This window comes from Lissotriton vulgaris, chromosome 6, assembly GCF_964263255.1.
Source record: "Lissotriton vulgaris chromosome 6, aLisVul1.2, whole genome shotgun sequence".
Taxonomy (NCBI): Eukaryota; Metazoa; Chordata; class Amphibia; order Caudata; family Salamandridae; genus Lissotriton; species Lissotriton vulgaris.
In genome coordinates, this window is record NC_141694.1 from 1154192682 (window position 1) to 1154209896 (window position 17215).

The 17215-nt window shown below is 49.1% G+C and overlaps 1 protein-coding gene across 8 annotated transcripts in view; it reads left to right on the forward strand.

Annotated features, from left to right (window-relative positions):
• Window positions 1-17215, forward strand: part of MAP4K3 (mitogen-activated protein kinase kinase kinase kinase 3) — a 1209829-nt gene that overhangs the window by 220536 nt on the left and 972078 nt on the right. For all 8 annotated transcript variants that reach the window (XM_086927230.1, XM_086927231.1, XM_086927232.1 and 5 more), the window contains exon 5: window positions 7525-7580. In XM_086927230.1, coding sequence (XP_086783356.1) covers window positions 7525-7580 — 56 coding nt within the window. The remainder of the gene's footprint in view (window positions 1-7524; window positions 7581-17215) is intronic.

A 17215-nucleotide genomic window follows, 5' to 3' on the forward strand; every position in this document is an offset into this window, starting at 1 on the left:
GCCATTCCAGAGGCATACGCCCTGATCAGAATGGATCGGACCGGGCGGAGGGGTGGAGGGCTGGGAATTCAGAGTAGAGACTGCTTTACCTTTCGTACTGATCCCCTCTCGTCTCCTTCAGATAATTTTGAGGCAAAGTATTTTTCTATACAGTTTGCCCCTGCAGCCTCCTTTTCCGGCATCCTCTGCTACAGGCCCCGGGGGCCCAGGGCCACTTTTTCGCATGAAATACTCAAACTGCTAGAGCCCTTTATTAACAAGCCCAACCTAAATCTTCTTGGCGACTTTAATTTTCATCTCGAGCTGGCAATTGACAGAGATACGATGTCTTTGGTTGAGGGTTTGACTGCTTGTAGGCTGAGCCAACTGGTTGAAGGCCCTACACACCTTGCTGGGCACACGCTAGACGGCGTCTTCTCGAACGACACTAGACTGGCAATGGGAATTCCTATTCCTCTATCCTGGTCTGACCATCAGGCAGTGCCTTTCCATCTCAACACCTCTCTCGGTGCCCCCAATTAAGGGAACAGGAATGTTTGGGAAACTAGAAGAAATTATAGAGAGGTCTGTAACATTTCCCTCGCCCCATTCATGACGGTTTTTTGCTCCCTCTCCCTGTCAGACCCCAATGCTGCTGCATTTGGTATGTCCATCGCCTTATCTAATGCGATGGACACCCTAGCGCCGCTTAAGAAACACTACTCGGCCAGGAAGAGTCCCTCGTCGCCTTGGTACTCGGATCGTCTAAGACTCTTACGGCAGAAATGCAGACAACAAGAAAGTTCCTGCCAGGCACATCCTGACTCCTCTGGGAAAATTCAACATAAATTAGCTTTGAAGGAATATAAAACGACCATAGTCGATGAAAAAAATAAATACTTTAGCAATATCACCGCCTCGCTAAAATCATCGAGAGAGCTCTTTAAAATCATTGACACCATGTCGATACCTAAAGCTGCCGACTCTGTTATTGAGACTCAGGAGCTCTGTGATAATATTGCGAGCTACTTTTACTCTAAAATGGCTGACATTTACATCTCCCTTAAAATCTCCAATCTGGAGCTGGGTACTAATTGTGCTTCCCCACTTTCCTCCCCTTTCCCTGCTCAGGATGAGGCTTCTGAATCTAGCTCCAAGACCGGTTCTACTAGCTTTCCTCTTTTGACCCTGGAAGAATTAAATCACCTTCTCGACGCCACCAAGTCATGCTCGCCCTTGGACACCTGTCCTTTAAAAATTTTAAGGTCATGCAGAGGGGTTGTTCTTCCTCCTCTTCTAGAGGTCATGAACACGGCCATCACTGAGGGGATGTTCCCCATACCCTGGAAAACTGCAGTTGATAAGTCTCTTCTAAAAAAGGCCTCCCTGGACCCGGGTGTCCTAAAAAACTTTAGGCCCATATCACTGCTCCCTGCCCCGGCTAAGATACTTGAGGCCCATCTCAATCGCCATCTAACTTCCCATCTGGAGAGCGCGAAGCTGTTGGACATTTCCCAACATGGGTTTTGTGCTGCCCACAGCACTGAGTCTGCCCTCACAGTTGTGGTCAACAACATCCGATGTGAGGTCGACAGGGGACAGACTAAGCTGTTGGTGTTGCTTGATCTCACTGCAGCCTTTGATACTCTGTCCCCTGTAATCCTGGTTGTTAGGCTGGAAGGGATAGGGGTGGGAGGCACTGCCCTTAATCTCCTGTCCTCTTTCCTTCGCCAGAGACACCAGAGAGTAAAATTGGGTAACATTTTTTCCTCCTCCCAGTCCGTGCATTGTGGGGTTCCGCAGGGCTCCGCTCTGAGCCCACTTTTATTCAACATCTACGTGACCCCACTTGCTAAAGTAATACGATCTTTTGGTTTCCAGGTATTGTCGTTCGCCGACGATACCTAGATCATTGTCTCCACTACTCAGTCGGCAAAAGATTCTGCCCTTACATTTCGAGCATGTATGGAGGCAGTCTCGCAATGGATGGTGCAAAACTATCTAAAATTAAATGGGGAAAAGACAGAGGTTTTGATTTTTAGAGGAAACCAAGACATTTGGTCTGAGGATTGGTGGCCTCCCTTCTTGGGGGATTGCCCCCACAACCTCCCATTCAGCTAGGGATTTGGGTGTACTAATAGATCAGTTCCTCTCCTTTGACCCTCAGGTCAGCAGAACAGTGTCCACCTGCTGTGACATGATCCGGACGCTTAAAAAGATTGCCCCATATCTGTCGCCTGAAGCCCGCAAACAGTCAACAGTTGCCCTGGTTTCCTCCAGGCTCGACTATTGTAATGCGCTCTGTGGTGGCATTAATAAGAAGTCTCTCCATCACCTCCACTTGGTGCAGAATGCCACAGCCAGGATGGTTCTGAACCTCCCTAGGCTTGCATCTGCAACCCAGGCCAGGAAAGATCTCCACTGGCTACCGATCCAGGCCAGGATTTCTTTCAAGCTTATCTGCCAGGCCCATAGGGCAGTTTTTGGATCAGTTTCTGAAGGTATCAGGTCCCTTGTCAGCCCCTACACTCCCAGCAGAACCCTTCGCTCGGCCTCTAAGAATCTTCTTTCTGTGCCCAGATTTAAAAGGACAAAGTGGGGAGGAAGAGCCTTTTCCATCCTGGCCCCTCAACTGGAATTCTCTCCCTCTTGAACTTTCTAATCAGCCCTCACTGGGGATTTGCCGTAAACTTTTAAAGACCTGGCTATTTTCTCAGGTCTATTAATTCTGTGCTACCTTCCTTGCTGAGACCCTATGTTTGTTTGTTGTCTGCGCCTTGATGCCCTATGGGTTAAGTTTGCGCATTACAAGATCCCCATTCATTCATTCATTCATTCATTCATTCATTCATTCATTCATTCATTCATTCATTCATTCATTCATTCATTCATTTTAAACAAAGTATGGCTCTATGATGAGCCCAGAGGTACTACCAAGTTGAGAGTCCTGGTTGCAGATGCAAAATACTCTAGTAAACACGTAGCTCACATCCATGGATCCCAAGTGGCTTTGGAAATCCACCTTTTTCTGATAAGCTGGGTGTTGAATATTTCCCCAGACTTCCTAACTAAAGGGAGTCTAAGTGGTGGTTTGTTTATTTGGCAGCCACCCCACATGCGCCTCTGATGCCGTCTAACCAGTATAAACAGGAAGCACCTACAAGAAAGATGTTTGCTGATGGCTCTGTGGCATTTTTTGAATTCCGAGCTGTGAGAAAGTGGCTCTATATATAATGGACCAGAATAAGGTATAGTTTGTATAGAGTCCACAAACACCAGAGGTTTAACAGGGGTTAAAGCCATGTGTGACCTTACTCTCTAAAGTGGTAGTTTGGTCGAGCAGTAAAGCCGTACCAGATGACAGTGTAAAGCATTTGTTGTACACACTCAGTCAGCAAAGGGTTCCACACACTCAAAGACTGAACTCCAGGCCAAGTGATTTTATATCAAAGATATAGTTGCTTTATTTATAAAACCAACAGGTCTCAGATGAGTACTTTGCAGAAAGGCAGTAAACTTTGTAAACACAATAGGTACAGGGGTTCCAGCAGGCAACACAATTCTACACCCAATTTAGCATTGACCTCAATGGGTTTTCCTATATAAACATGGTTGAGTACTTTGTAGATTACTTTAATAGTTCCAGGGCTGGATCCTAGATTCAGTCCTGGGGTCTAAGCTGAAAACAAATTTAGTAAAAACGTTTTAGTTATTGCAGTGAATTTTCAGGAATGTAAAGCTATTTTAAAAGTTCACACTGGGAAACTTTTCAACAGAAATCTGGCAATGTTATCCAATGGAAGAAAATTCAGGTTGCAGGTAAAGTACGATCTTGTTACTTATGTAATCCAGTACTGGGCTCCTGGGTCCAGCACTGGTGTCTCAACTTAAAACAGGTAAGTAATTACGTTTCAGTATTTCGTATGATTTTTAAAGAATATTTCAAGTTTTCAAAAGTAGACACTTAGAAGAAATTTCATAGAAAAGCAGACAATGGATTCCTATGAAGAAAATACAGATTAAGGGTAAACCCGGTTCGGATTACTTTTGTGGTTCAATACTGGGCTACAAGGTACAGTATTGGCTTGTCTCCTGATCACAGGTGAGTACTTTGGAATTCGTTACTCAGCTGATTTTATAGGAATATTTCAAGTTTTCAAAAGTAGGCACTTGGAAGATTTTCGAGTCAAACCAGTCAATGTTATCCAAAGGCAGGTAAGTGAGTTACCGGTTTCCAGGTGAGTACTCGGCTGGTGAAGTTAAGGTTCTGGGCATAGACTCAGGGGTCCCCCAGGATCAGGTAGGTACAGTTGGTTCACCCTCAGCGGCACAGGGGCGGCCGGGTGCAGAGGTAGTTAGGCCCAATGTTATCCAGTGAGGGGCAGGGGGCCTCCGGTTGGTGGCTGCTGGCTAGCAGGCCACGCGGCTGTGGGAGCTGGGCTCCTGGTCACTTGCTCCCGGCAAAGGGGGAAGTAGAATAGGACAAAGGTGGCATAGCCAGTGGCACTCGGGCGGCTAGGTGCAGGGTGCTTTTGAGCCGTCGGGCGCTCAATGTTATTCAATGGGAAAGGTAAAAGGTGAACAAAGGCTGCAGGCTCGGGGACGGACACTCTTCAGGGGTGACCACCACTTCGAGGGATAAGTTGGGATCTTGGATTACAGGTAGGTACCCCAAAGGAAGGCGCAGGGGGTTGCAGGGCGCCGGGTGCAGGGGTGTCTTTGGATGTCGGAAAAGCTTATCCTCAGCTGGTCGCGGTTGGGGGGCCCCTGGTTCTGAGTCTTCAGGCGTCGTCTGGTTCATCAAGGAGGGTTTTTGGGCACTGGATTTCGGGTCCCAGTCGCCGGGGGCACGCCCTCGTGGGCTTGGATCACTCGGGCACGAGCCGGGCTAGACAGGTGCAGAGTGGGCTGTTCCAGAGCTTTCTGGCTGGCACCAGGGGGGTTGTTGCAGCAAAGCCTCTGCTGATGGGAGTCCCAATCTTCGAGAGGGTCAAGGCAAGCAGGTCCTCTGGGTGTCCCAAGGTTGCTGTCCGCAGTAGTCACCGGGATTACGCAGGAGCAGGTTCCAGGATCGACAGGCCAGTAAGTCTGGGACCAAACCAGTTGGGTTCGCCCTGTTGTTAGCAGCTGCACGGCGGGTCTTCTTCTACTTGATCTTCTTTCTTCTTTTCTTATTGGGATCTGAGGAAGGAAGGTTCAGGGAGCCCCTAAATACTGAATTTAAGGGGTGTTTACAGGTAGGGCAAGGGCAGGGACCAATAGGTCCCTGTCATGGGGTGGGTACACCCCTTAGCCTGCTCCTCTCCTGTGGGAGCCATTATGGTGTTGTGGAGTTCGTAATGTGGACCTCCCAGCACCATATACTCTTAATGGCATCACTGCACTTACAGTGCCCAGGAATGGCCCTGGGTACTGTAGGGGCACAGGGCTCATGCACCTGTGCCCACACCACTGGCATAGGGAACCCAGCTAGAGGGGTGACTGATGTATGCCAGAGCAGTGGGTTTGTGGGCATGGCACACAGGGATGTGTGCCATGTCGACTCTTTGTTTAATTCTGTACTTAAACACTCAGCCTGCAAAGGCAGGGTGTGGGTGCCAGGGTACAGGCCCCCTAAGGATGGCACAATAAACACTGCAGCCCTTAGGGGTCTACTCTGGTCACCATGCCCTGGGTACCTAGAGTACCATTTACCAGGGGCTGACAGGTGGCCAGAGATGCCAATTCGGTTTTAGTTCAACACAGTTTTAGGGAAGGAACTCTGGCCCTTGGTACCTGGTTGGCAGGAGCCCAGGGCACACTCAGTCAAAGCACATCAGCAGTCAGAAAAAAGTGGGGGCATACCAGTGCAAGAAGGATGGCACTTTCTCACACGAGCATCTTTTACGGATCTGGGATTAGCATTCACTTAGGTCAAGACTGCCTGTAGAGGTGTTTGGATAAGATAAACTTGTTTTTTAGTTCTCTGCTAGACAGTGCATGCGCTGTCACGAAGAGACGTGTTGTGTTTAATCTCTGGGCTTCAGCCAACCAATAAGCCTACCATTGCCTCGCTCCTTTGCCAGTCTTATACCCATTGTCCCAATGTGTTCATGGCATACATGCATCATCCCTCCTCTTTTCTTTAGCCCTCCCCAAGAAAATGAACCATATACTTGCATCCATCCACTGCTCCCTTTTAGAAGCTACTTTTTTTTCTTTGTGTTTGAGAACTCCAATGAGTGCTCATGTTCTTACAAAGCTCTGTCTTCTCCCAACAGGGCTTCATTTCAAACTGCTCTCATTTTTTTCACTTTTGTGTTCTTTCTTAAACAACACCCATTTCACTATATCCAACAAAAGTGAAAGGATCATTGCTATTTTAACAATATTGTTCGCGTTTTGCAAAAAAAAAAAACGCACGCAATGAAATGGCATTAAGCATTTAAATTCAAGCTTTGTTTTACAGTGTGGTGGGTCTCTCTAGTGTTTGAAAATGTAATATCCCACACAGTATCGCATCACATTCTATTTACATTATACAGCACAGGCTTGACCCTAGCACTTTTTTACATGACTTTCGGCCATGCTGAACAGCACCTGGGCTGCTGTTCACCATGGCTAAAAAGACATTGACATTGACAACACCAATAGGGTTTGGATTACTGAGAACTATTGGTTTGCCAATGCTTGCTTTTTTGTCATACCATTCTGAAGAACTTGTATGTCTTTTATTTTGCAAAAATTCTTAGTAGTCTTCTCATGAGGGTGCATTGGTAAGTGCAGGTTACTGACTGCAGGGACTCTCACTGGGCGTCCCTGGTTTTGCGTTCATCATCTGACCCACCAGCAAATCAAATCCGTGGCATCCAATGATTTGAAATGACAGTCTGACTCTGTAAGAAGGCACCCACTTTCCCATTGTTGGTCCAGCTGACCTGTGAATATAGAGGAGGGGTTTCAAGGAAAATAGTGCAAGAGAAACTGTGATGAGGAACTACAACTTTTTAATTGAGCAAAAAAGATTGCTTTTTTTCCCCCAATCAAGGGCCATATTACATAGATTGCCTTGGAGGTGCATGCTTAAGGCGTGTGTCACCTTTTTCGAAGCACCGGGCACTGTAGAATTACAGAAGCCCAAAGACGCATGGAGGTGCACTGAGTGTCTGGCCAAAGATGTAGCACACTGGACATTCACCCTAGGATAATCACTGCAAGTGGAGAAGGGGGTCTCTTGGATGCCACAGACATCCCCTTCTAGGCGGATGCAGTCACTCACTGCATTTGCCTGCAGGGAGATCTCTATTATCCTTTGAAGTGTAGGCTGTGTGTCACCTATGCTGTGAAAGACGGAGTGGCTGCTTTGAAGGGAGGCTCTTTTTATTAATGCTCTACTCCAAGCATAATTGCAAATTTGTCAGCTCACTATTGTGCCCACTGTACTGCAGTAAAATTGCACTGCGGCTACAATGGTATGTCATAAGTGTAAAACAGCAGGTATGCCTGTTAAAATTTTGAATGAGTTAGCAAATGATAATTTATAACCCATGATTTGTTTTCTTACAGTAACGGGTCCTCTGTCAGAACAACAGATTGCTTATGTTTCCAGGGAAACACTACAGGTATTTAACTCTCTTCATTTCAGTTAGTACGTATGTTAAAGCTGTTTCTTCCTGTGCAGTGTCCACATGAAACAGCTGTACTTACATTTCTTTCAAAATGTTTTTTCCATGTTCACCTCTTTTCCTAATACTCCCCCACCTCTTTTCTCTTAACTTTAAGAGATGGCGCATCCTTCAAATAACCCCATGCTCTGGCAAATGAAAAAACAAATACATACTGCTGTCTAAGTGTTAGCCTCTGGCCAACATGGCACATCTCTAAAGGTATTCTAACAAGGTAATTATGCAGGAAGAAGATTGATTTTGTTGACTTAGAGCAGCTTGTCATCTTGAAATCAGGCCCAAGAACAATTTGAAATCTATATCTAAAAGAGACAATTAGTTATGGATTCCTCACTTTAGAATTATCCCCAGGCGTCAGACTGGATCCGGAGAATTGTTTCCTCAGCAAATACCTCTGCGTGTCGATAGGTGGCATCGGTCGGCTGTGCGTTCGTCGTTGGCATCGTGGTCGCCCGAAAGACATTGCGGTATCTACGTAGACACCGCCCTCGCGCGCGGACATCAGTTCTTTCTTTTTTCGCGTGAGCCACCGCAGATCTGGAGAGAGCAGCACCTCGAGTCACTTTTTGGCTCAGTTTTTTGCTACTCTTGGCGATCGACTCCTGGTGCACAGAGGGATGTCACGTCGGACCGGCTTCAAGGCTTGTGATGTCACAAACTGATGTCGGTCACGGACCCGCACTTCGTGTGCCTTTGGTGCCTGGAGCACGACCATGACCCAAAGTCGTGCTCCGACTGCCGGGCCATGAACCCGAAGCCTTTGCGGGAGCGGTCCCAAAAGCGTCTCAAGGCACAGCAGTCTGCTCTGCGCCGTTCAAGGTTCCAGTTGAGAGTGAGTTTGCGGGATCCGTCACTGAGCCACCACCACCACTCGTCATCGAAGTCTTCGTCTTTGGGTAAGTCGAAGCACAAGAAAAAGGAGAACAAGTATTGTCACTCTTCGCGTTTTCCCTGTCCGTCGGCCGACGCAGGACGCGAAAGGGAGTCGTCCGGCTCCGCCTGCAGAGCCTATTGGGTCGACTCTGGCCTTCCCTCCCTTTCCAGGACCCGGAGCGACCCTGCCCAGCTTCAAAGCTGTTACGAAGTCTTACATTCTATCTTTGGGCAGCTGGACTCCGCCGACGTGCCCTTGGGCAGCGCAGACTCGGTTGGGGGTTCTAGGCCTTTGATTTCGGCGGCTTCGGTGCCACAGGGCCTTCAAGGATCCAGGCCTGAATCCGGATCGGCGCCGATGAACATCGTGACACCTCCCCCTGCGCTGAATCCAGTGACGACACTCCCACCGCCTCCGTTGCCGGTTGTATTCCCAGCCAGCGTCAACACCGGCCTCCCCCTCGATGAGGACACGGTGCCGGACCGATGTTGGGACTGGCCCCGACTGGTACTTTTGCACCCCTATTCTCTCCTGATGTTTCCTACCGCCCTTAGTTTGTCACAGGAGAGGGTGAGGAGGCCTGGGAGGGGCCTGTGGTCCCTCTTGCAGACCAGTTGGAGGAACCAGATTGGAGAGAGGAGTTGGGTGAGGCCAGTGGTCTGGACACCTCTCCAGACCTTGGCATACTATTTCCCCCTACTGTGGCTATGGAGGAGGGTACTTCTTACGCACTGGTGTTGCGTAGAGCAGCTGAGGCACTAAACCTTGAGCTTCCTACAGTGGCGGTCAGGACTAACCTCCTGACAGAGGTGCTTCAACCGGCAGCAGCCTCCTCGGAGCCCCTGCTGCCGTTCAATGAGATGATTACGGACATCTTTTGGGCACTTGGTCCAAGCCTAACACAGGGGCTCCGGTGGACAGGATGATTGCCCGACGCCACCTCCCGGCCCGGGCGACCCCATTTACCTCTCTTCTCCATCCTATCCATGTCCAAAGGAGCATTCCCTAACACACCATCTAATAGGGAATCCAAGAAGTTGGACCACCTTGGGAAGAAGATGTTTTCTTCCTCCAGCTTGGGACTGCCGTCCGTGAACACTGCATGCCTGTTGGGCCGTTACTCCCACTCGTTGTGGGGCCTGGTTGCGCAGGTGCTGCCACAGTGTCTGGAGGAGGCCCGGGCCGTGCTCTTCCGTGCAGTTGCCGAAGGGAGTAATGCAGTGACCCCCTGAGCAGGGCGATTTCCACGTCAGTAGCACTGAGATGCTATGCATGGTTTAGGTCCACTGGTTTTTCAGGGGATGTCCAACCAACGCTTTTGGACATGCCCTTTGATGGCCGTCGCCTGTTTGGCGACAAGGCAGACAACGCGCTCGAGCGCTTTAAGAATTCCATGGCTATGGCCAGATCCTTGGGCCTCGCTTCCACCTCCTGCCCGGTGCAGTCTACTTTTCACCCATTTCGTGGCTACGGAAGGGGTACCACGCCACGTTCTGTCCAGAGCCACAGGCTTGCGCAAGCTGTCCAACCTCTGCGCCACTGTGGCTTAGGGGGCCAGCTGGCGGGCCATTCCACTAGCACCCCCTCTGCTGCAGGTTCCAAACCCTCCTAGTCTGACCTTTCAGGCCCATTACTCGCCAGTGGGCGACAGGATACGCCATCCCCTTCCCTACTGGCTCAAAATCACGTCGGACAGGTGACTTTTGCAGATAGTCTGAAGGGGCTACTTCCTACCCTTCGAGAACACCCCTCCATCCATGCCACCTCAATTCCATCGCATGTCGGTAGATCACCTGGTCCTTCTCCAAGTTACAGCTCTCGTGGCCTAGGGAGCCATTGAGCGTGTTCCTGTCCCAGAAGTAGGTTGTGGTTGTTATTCCCACTACTTTCTGGTGTCCAAGAAGGACAAGGGCCTGCGTACTATCTTGCATCTCAGGAACGTCTACCGCTTGCTCTAGATGGAGAAGTTCAAGATGTTGACTCTGGCTCAGGTCCTGTCTGCTTTCGACCCTGGAGACTGGATGGTAGCGTTGGACTTGCAGGACGCTTATTATCACATCCCTGTCCTGCTGGCCCACCGGTGTTACCTGCGGTGCATGGTAGGCCACAAGCATTTTCAGTTTACCGTGCTCCACTTTGGCCTTACCAGTACCCCTCGGGAGTTCACGAAAGAGATGGCGGTGGTCACAGCTCATCTGCGCAGATCAGGGGTTCCAGTCTTCCGCTATCTCGACGACTGGCTGTTGAAGGCAGGACCGCCCCTGGCAGTTGTCTCACTCTACCAGACCACGGCAGACCTCCTGCATTAGCTGGGGTTCACTATCAACGTGCCGAAGTCTCACCTGACTCCTTCTCAGAAGCTCCTTTTCATCAGAGCAGTTCTGGACTAGGCGTAGTTCAGGTTTATCCTTCTGAACAGTGAGCCCGGAATATTCGCGCTGTGAGTCGGATCTTTCGGCCTCTATCCCGGGTTTCGGCCAAAATGACCCTGAGGCTGCTGGGCCTCATGGCCTCCTGCTTGCTGCTGGTGGATAATGTCAGGTGGCATACGTGGGCTCTGTAGTGGGACCTGAAATTCCAGTGGGCACAGCAGCAGGGGACTCTGATTGCGTTCCGATCTCGGAGGACAATGCTCTCCAATTGCAGTGGTGGCTCACGAACCAGGATCGGGTCAATGGCAGATCCCTCTCCCTTCCCGAACCAGGGTTTACAATGGTGACGGATGCATCACTTCTGGGGTGGGGCTGCCACATAGGAGAGGCGGAGATCAGAGGCCTCTGGTCTCCGGCGGAGTGGTCGCTTCACATCAACCTTCTGGAGCTTTGGGCGATTCGTCTTGCACTAAAGGCATTCCTTCCCTCTGTCCGGGAAGAGTAGTGCAGGTGTTCACGGACAACACCTCCGCCATGTGCTACTGCAACAAACAGGGTGGGGTGGGGTTGTGGACCCCATGTCAGTAGGCTCTCTGCATTTGGACATAATAATAATAATACCAGCATTTGTAAAGCCCACAGCTACCTGTGGAGAGGCTTCCTGGCGCTGGGGGATGTGGGAAAGATTAAGTGGGCTATTTCCCAGAGTCATATGGTGCTGGGCTAACCTGCTGCCGGCGATCGAACCGTGAACCCAGTGGTCCGGAGTCAGACACTCTGGCCGCTGCGCAAAACCTCTTCCATTTCTCATCAACCTTCTGGAGCTTTGAGCGATTCGTCTTGTACTCAAGGCATTCCTTCCCTCTGTCTGGGGAATAGTAGTGCAGGTGTTCACGGACAACACCACCGCCTTGTGGTACTGCAACATACAGGGCGGGTGGGGTTGTGGACCCTATGTCAGGAGGCTTTCTGCCTCTGGACATGGCTGGAGCATCAGGGCATATCGCTGGTGGTTCAACGCCTGGCAGGTCCTCTGAACACCAAAGTGGACGAACTCAGCCGCAGGTGCATCATGGATCACGAATGGAGTCTTCACTCAGAGGTTGTGCAAGGTCTCTTTCATCAGTATTGAGAGCCTTGATTAGATCTATTCGCCACCGAAGAGTACGCACAATGTCAGCAGTTCTTCGCGCTGGAATTTCCAAAACGGCACACGCTAGGCGACGCTTTTCATCGTGAGTGGAGTTGTGGTCTTCTATATGCCTTCCCGCCTATACCACTTCCACCCAGAGTGCCGAAGCAGATCAATTGTGACTGTGCCCAAGTCATTCGTGTGACTCTGGGTTGGGCACGAAGAGTCTAGTATCCAGAGTTCTTACACATGGCTATCGATCCTCCGATCAGACTACCTCTTCGGGAGGATCTTCTGTCGCAGCGCAAGGGGACGGTCCTCCACCCGAACCTGCCCAGCCTCCACCTCCTTGCGTGGAGATTGAGCGGCAGCAGTTGATGGCTTTCAACCTTACTCTCGAAGTCTGTAAAGTTATCTTGGCAGTCAGGCGTCCCTCCACTAAAACGGTATATGTCTGCAAGTGGAACAAGTTTGTGACATGGTGCACTGCAAAGGCTGTGGATCCCCTTTCCTCCCCTCTTTCTAAGGTTCTCTTGTTCCTCCTTTCTTTGGCCCAACAGGACTCTGTTCTTTGCACTACTCTCAGCCATTTCAGCCTTTCTTTGGATTCCTGATCAACCTTCTCTTTTCAAGTCCCCTGTTGTAAATAGATTCCTTAAGGGCATTACTCATCTCTCCCCTCCTATTCCTTTCATAATGCCTCAGCGGGACTTGAACTTGGTTCTGACTTATATTATATGCGCTCTCTTTGAGCCGCTTCATAATTGTCCCCTCAGACTTTTAACTTTGAAAATTGCCTTCTTGGTTGCTGTCACCTCTGTTCGCAGGGTGAGTGAGCTTCAAACCCTTTCTTCTAAACCTCCTTTCTTGACGGTTCATCCGGACAAGGTTGTGTGTCGCACTCGGCCTTTTTTCCTTCCCAAAGTGGTTAACTCTTTCCACATAGGACAGACCATAACTTTTCCCTCCTTCTTTCCTCCTCAGCATCCTTCTAAAGAGGAAGAGCGGCTCCACTGTCTGGATCCAAAACGTGCGCCTTCCTTCTATATAGATCGCACAAGACAATTCCGGGTGGATGACCAAATCTTTGTTGGCTATGTAGGCACCAAGTAAGGTCGGACTGTACAAAAACAGACCATCTCTCAATGGGTCTAGTATAAAAATCTTCAATTATTTGACGAAAAAAGGAACCTCCAGTAGGGTTGCGTGCCCATTCCACCAGGGCAAAGGCAGCTACTACTGCTTTTGGACATGGAGTACCCCTTCATGACATCTGCCAGGCATCTACGTGGTCTTCACTGCACACGTTTACCAAACACTACTGCCTGGACAGCCAGGTCCGGAGAGACGGCTTCTTAGGCCGTTCGGTTCTCCATGACTTTCTGGTGTGAACTTGGTTCGCATACCCACCACCCGGGTTGGTATTGCTGGGGGTATCTATTCTAAGGTGAGGAATCCATAACTAATTGTCTCTTTCAGATGAACAAGTTACTTACCTTTGGTAACAATATATCTGTAATAGACATAGATTAGTTATGGATTCCTCACCGCCCCACTCATTGTCCCTGTTCTGTGAACTGACTTGTAGAGACGTGGTACTCCTAGTGCAGGCCTTCCTTGGCTCGCCGCGGATCTTGCAGGTAATGTACCCATGACTCCCCAGAGAGAGAGAGAGTGGCGAGAGAGAAAGAGAGAGTGGAGAGAGAGACAGAGTGAAGAGAGAGTGGCAAGAGAGATTGGAGAGAGCGAGAGAGAGAGAGAGTGAGTGGAGAGATAGTGGAGAGAAAGAGTGGAGAGAGAGGGAGAAAGTGGGGAGAGAGAGAGAAAGTGGGGAGAGAGAGAGAGAAAGTGGAGAGAGAGTGAGTGGAGAGAGAGTGAGTGGAGAGCGAGAGAGAAAAAGTGGAGAGCGAGCGTGGAGAGAGACTGAGGATGGAGAGAGAGTTGAGAGAGAAAGAGGGTGGAGAGAGAGAGTGGACAGAGTAGAGAGACTGACTTGGAGAGAGAGGGACTAACAGAAAGACTGACTGACTGAGAGAGACTGAGAGAGACTGACTGAGAGAGACTGACTGAGAGAGACTGACTGAGAGAGACTGACTGAGAGAGACTGACAGAGAAACACTTACTGACCGAGACTGACGGACAGAGAGACTGACTGACAGAGACAGACTGACAGAGACTGACTGACTTAGGGAGAGAGAGAGACTGACTGACAGAGAGAGACTGACTGACAGAGAGAGACTGACTGACTAAGAGAGAGATAGATTGACTGAGCGAGACTGACAGGGAAACCCTGACTGACAGAGAGACTGACTGAAAGAGAGATTGACTAACAGAGACTGACTGACAGAGAGACTGACTAACAGAGACTGACTGACGGAGAGAGAGAGTCTGACTGACTGAGAGAGACAGACAGAGAGAGAGAGCCAGAGACTGACAGAAAGAGAGAGAATGACTGACTGACTGACAGAGAGACTGACTGTTAGAGAGAGATTGACTGTTAGAGAGAGATTGACTATTAGAGAGAGATTGACTATTAGAGAGAGATTGACTATTAGAGAGAGAAAGACTGACTGACAGAGAGAGAGACTGACAGACTGAGAGAGAGAGACTGACTGACTTAGGGAGAGAGAGACTGACTGACTTAGGGAGAGAGAGACTGACGGACTAGGAGAGAGACGGAGAGAGAAACAGACAGAGACTGACTGACTGAGAGAGACTGACTAAGAGAGAGAGACTCGCTGATTAAGAGAGAGAGACTCGCTGACTAAGAGAGAGAGACACACTGACTAAGAGAGACTGAGAGAGAGAGAGACTGACTGGGGGAGAGAGAGAGAGAGAGAGAGAGAGAGAGAGACTGACTGACTAAGAGAGACTGACTGAGAGAGACTGACTGAGAGAGACTGACTGAGAGAGACTGACTGACAGAGACTGACTGACAGAGAATGACTGACTGACAGACTGGCAGAGAGAGAGAGAAACAGAGAGAGGGAGAGAGACTGACTGACTGACAGAGAGACTGACTGACTGACAGAGAGAGACTGACTGACTAACAGAGAGAGAGACTGACTGACAGAGAGAGACTGTGATGGAACTGGGATCAAAGTGTGTATGAAGCTATGCAATGCCTTTTAAGATTGCTATTGTCTGCTAATAAAAATTTATTATCAAAATGTGCTCTTTGTAGTTACATCTGTTTTTGAAATACAGCATTGTCGCATTGTCTAATGTTTTGAAACCGGTTGATTTTTTTTCCCTCTCGCCCCGCCCCCCACTGACCCCGCCCCTACCGATGCATCCCTCGGCCGCAAACCACACTGTAATCTTGGCCCGCAACAGAAAGTTTGTGAGTACCCATGTTCTAGAGTAAGGGACTCCCTTTCAGAGCCCTAGTTTTCGTGCACCAGTAGTCAGTGTCTTGCATGGCTCTGCGCTTCTGGCATGGACTGTTGTGTAAAGAACTGCTGTCAGCGCGTTAGGGCTGCATCTAAGTAGATACTGCTATGTCATTCCGACGACCCCAACGCAACTGACGAGCGTGGCGTCGACCAACGCCACCTATCGATGTTCGGAGGTACTGCTGAGAAAAAAATTCTCCTGATTCAGTTTGATGCCTGGGAGTAATTCAAAGGTGAGGAATCCATAACTAACCTATGTCTTGTACAGATATACGGTTACCGAAGGTAAGTAACTTGTTCGTTTTGTCTGCCCGGGTGACCCCCACTACTATAGGGCCAGCACAAAGACTTCTATGAACCCTTCCATCGAAGTTCGAGAAGAAAATTGGAAAATTGAAGGTCAGGCACTTTCAGCATACCTACCTTCTTAGAGCCAAGAAAAAATCCAGTTTAAGGATCCTCCAGGCCATTTGACCCAAGTGTCAAAACAACCACAAACTGTTAGGGACTTATGCCGATTTGGTCTGTTAGGGTCAGAAAACTAGTTATCACCCAGCCGCAACAGGCAAAGTAACGGAAAACCAGACTCCCAACCATATTATTACCATAGCCGTGTCAATCCAAAATATAGATAAAAGTGCAGGACAGAAGTGCCTACTTCATATACTCATTAAAAAGGACCTGGCATGAAACATATAAGCTAGACTACTACATTTTTTATTTTCGTATGAGCCACCAAGCAAGCGTGTGACATATGCGATCTCACTGACAACAAGCATGACGATCTATTCAACACAGAGACCTTGTTTACAGACACTTCATCCACAGCTTTTTAGCAAATTGTGCTTTACAACTGCACCCTTACCCTAAGCAGTACAGCTTCAGTCGGAGAGGGAGAATTATCTATTGTGTACAAAGAAAGCATCAACACTATAAGAATCACCCTCAAACCCTACACAATGTATGATACAGGCCTCCACATACATATATCTCCTCGCATCACAAAACCCTCACATGCTCTCTGCTAAAGCCTTTTTCAATGAGTACTTAGCGTGTCCCAACCTCCTCCTGCTGTCCCCTTATATTCTACTAGCTAATGACTTCAACTTCTGACTTTTTAAAAAAAATATATTTCTTTTAATGAAATAAGGCATCAAAAAAATAAGACATTACATGGAGGAGACACTCCCATATTGCACATCAGCTCGTCAGGAGAAAAAAGGTGATGAGGGGGGAAGCAGGGAACATGATACACAAAAATAGGGCCATCACGGAGAGGTAGGATTATCAATGGGAGATTCAACAGGTGGCACACAGATGTCTCCCCTGTATCGGTTCCATAACCCCCACACAGATGCCCACTTACGAGGGCGGCCCCTCGCCATAGAAACATTTTTTTCACGGAACATACACCAATCCATGTTCTCTTTCCATTCTTCTATGGTCGGTAGCCTCTCAGACCCCCACCGCTGCGCTATATTCCTTTCCGCTATCATATCAATCAATCAATCAATCAATCAATCAATCAATCAATCAATCAATCAGGAGTTTGTTAAAGCGCAACTACTCACCCGTAAGGGTCTCAAGGCGCTAGGGTGGGGGGGGGTGTGGGGGGTTGCAGGTTCCATTCCATCAAGGAGGGGGTCTGTCGAAGAGCCAGATTTTGAGGTTTCTTGTGAAGATGGGGAGCGATCTTGTCTGTCTGAGGTGGAGCGGAAGGGCGTTCCATGCTGTGGCCGCGAGGAAGGAGAAGGAACGGCCTCCCGATCTGGTCTTTTTGGTGCGGGGGACCACGGCGT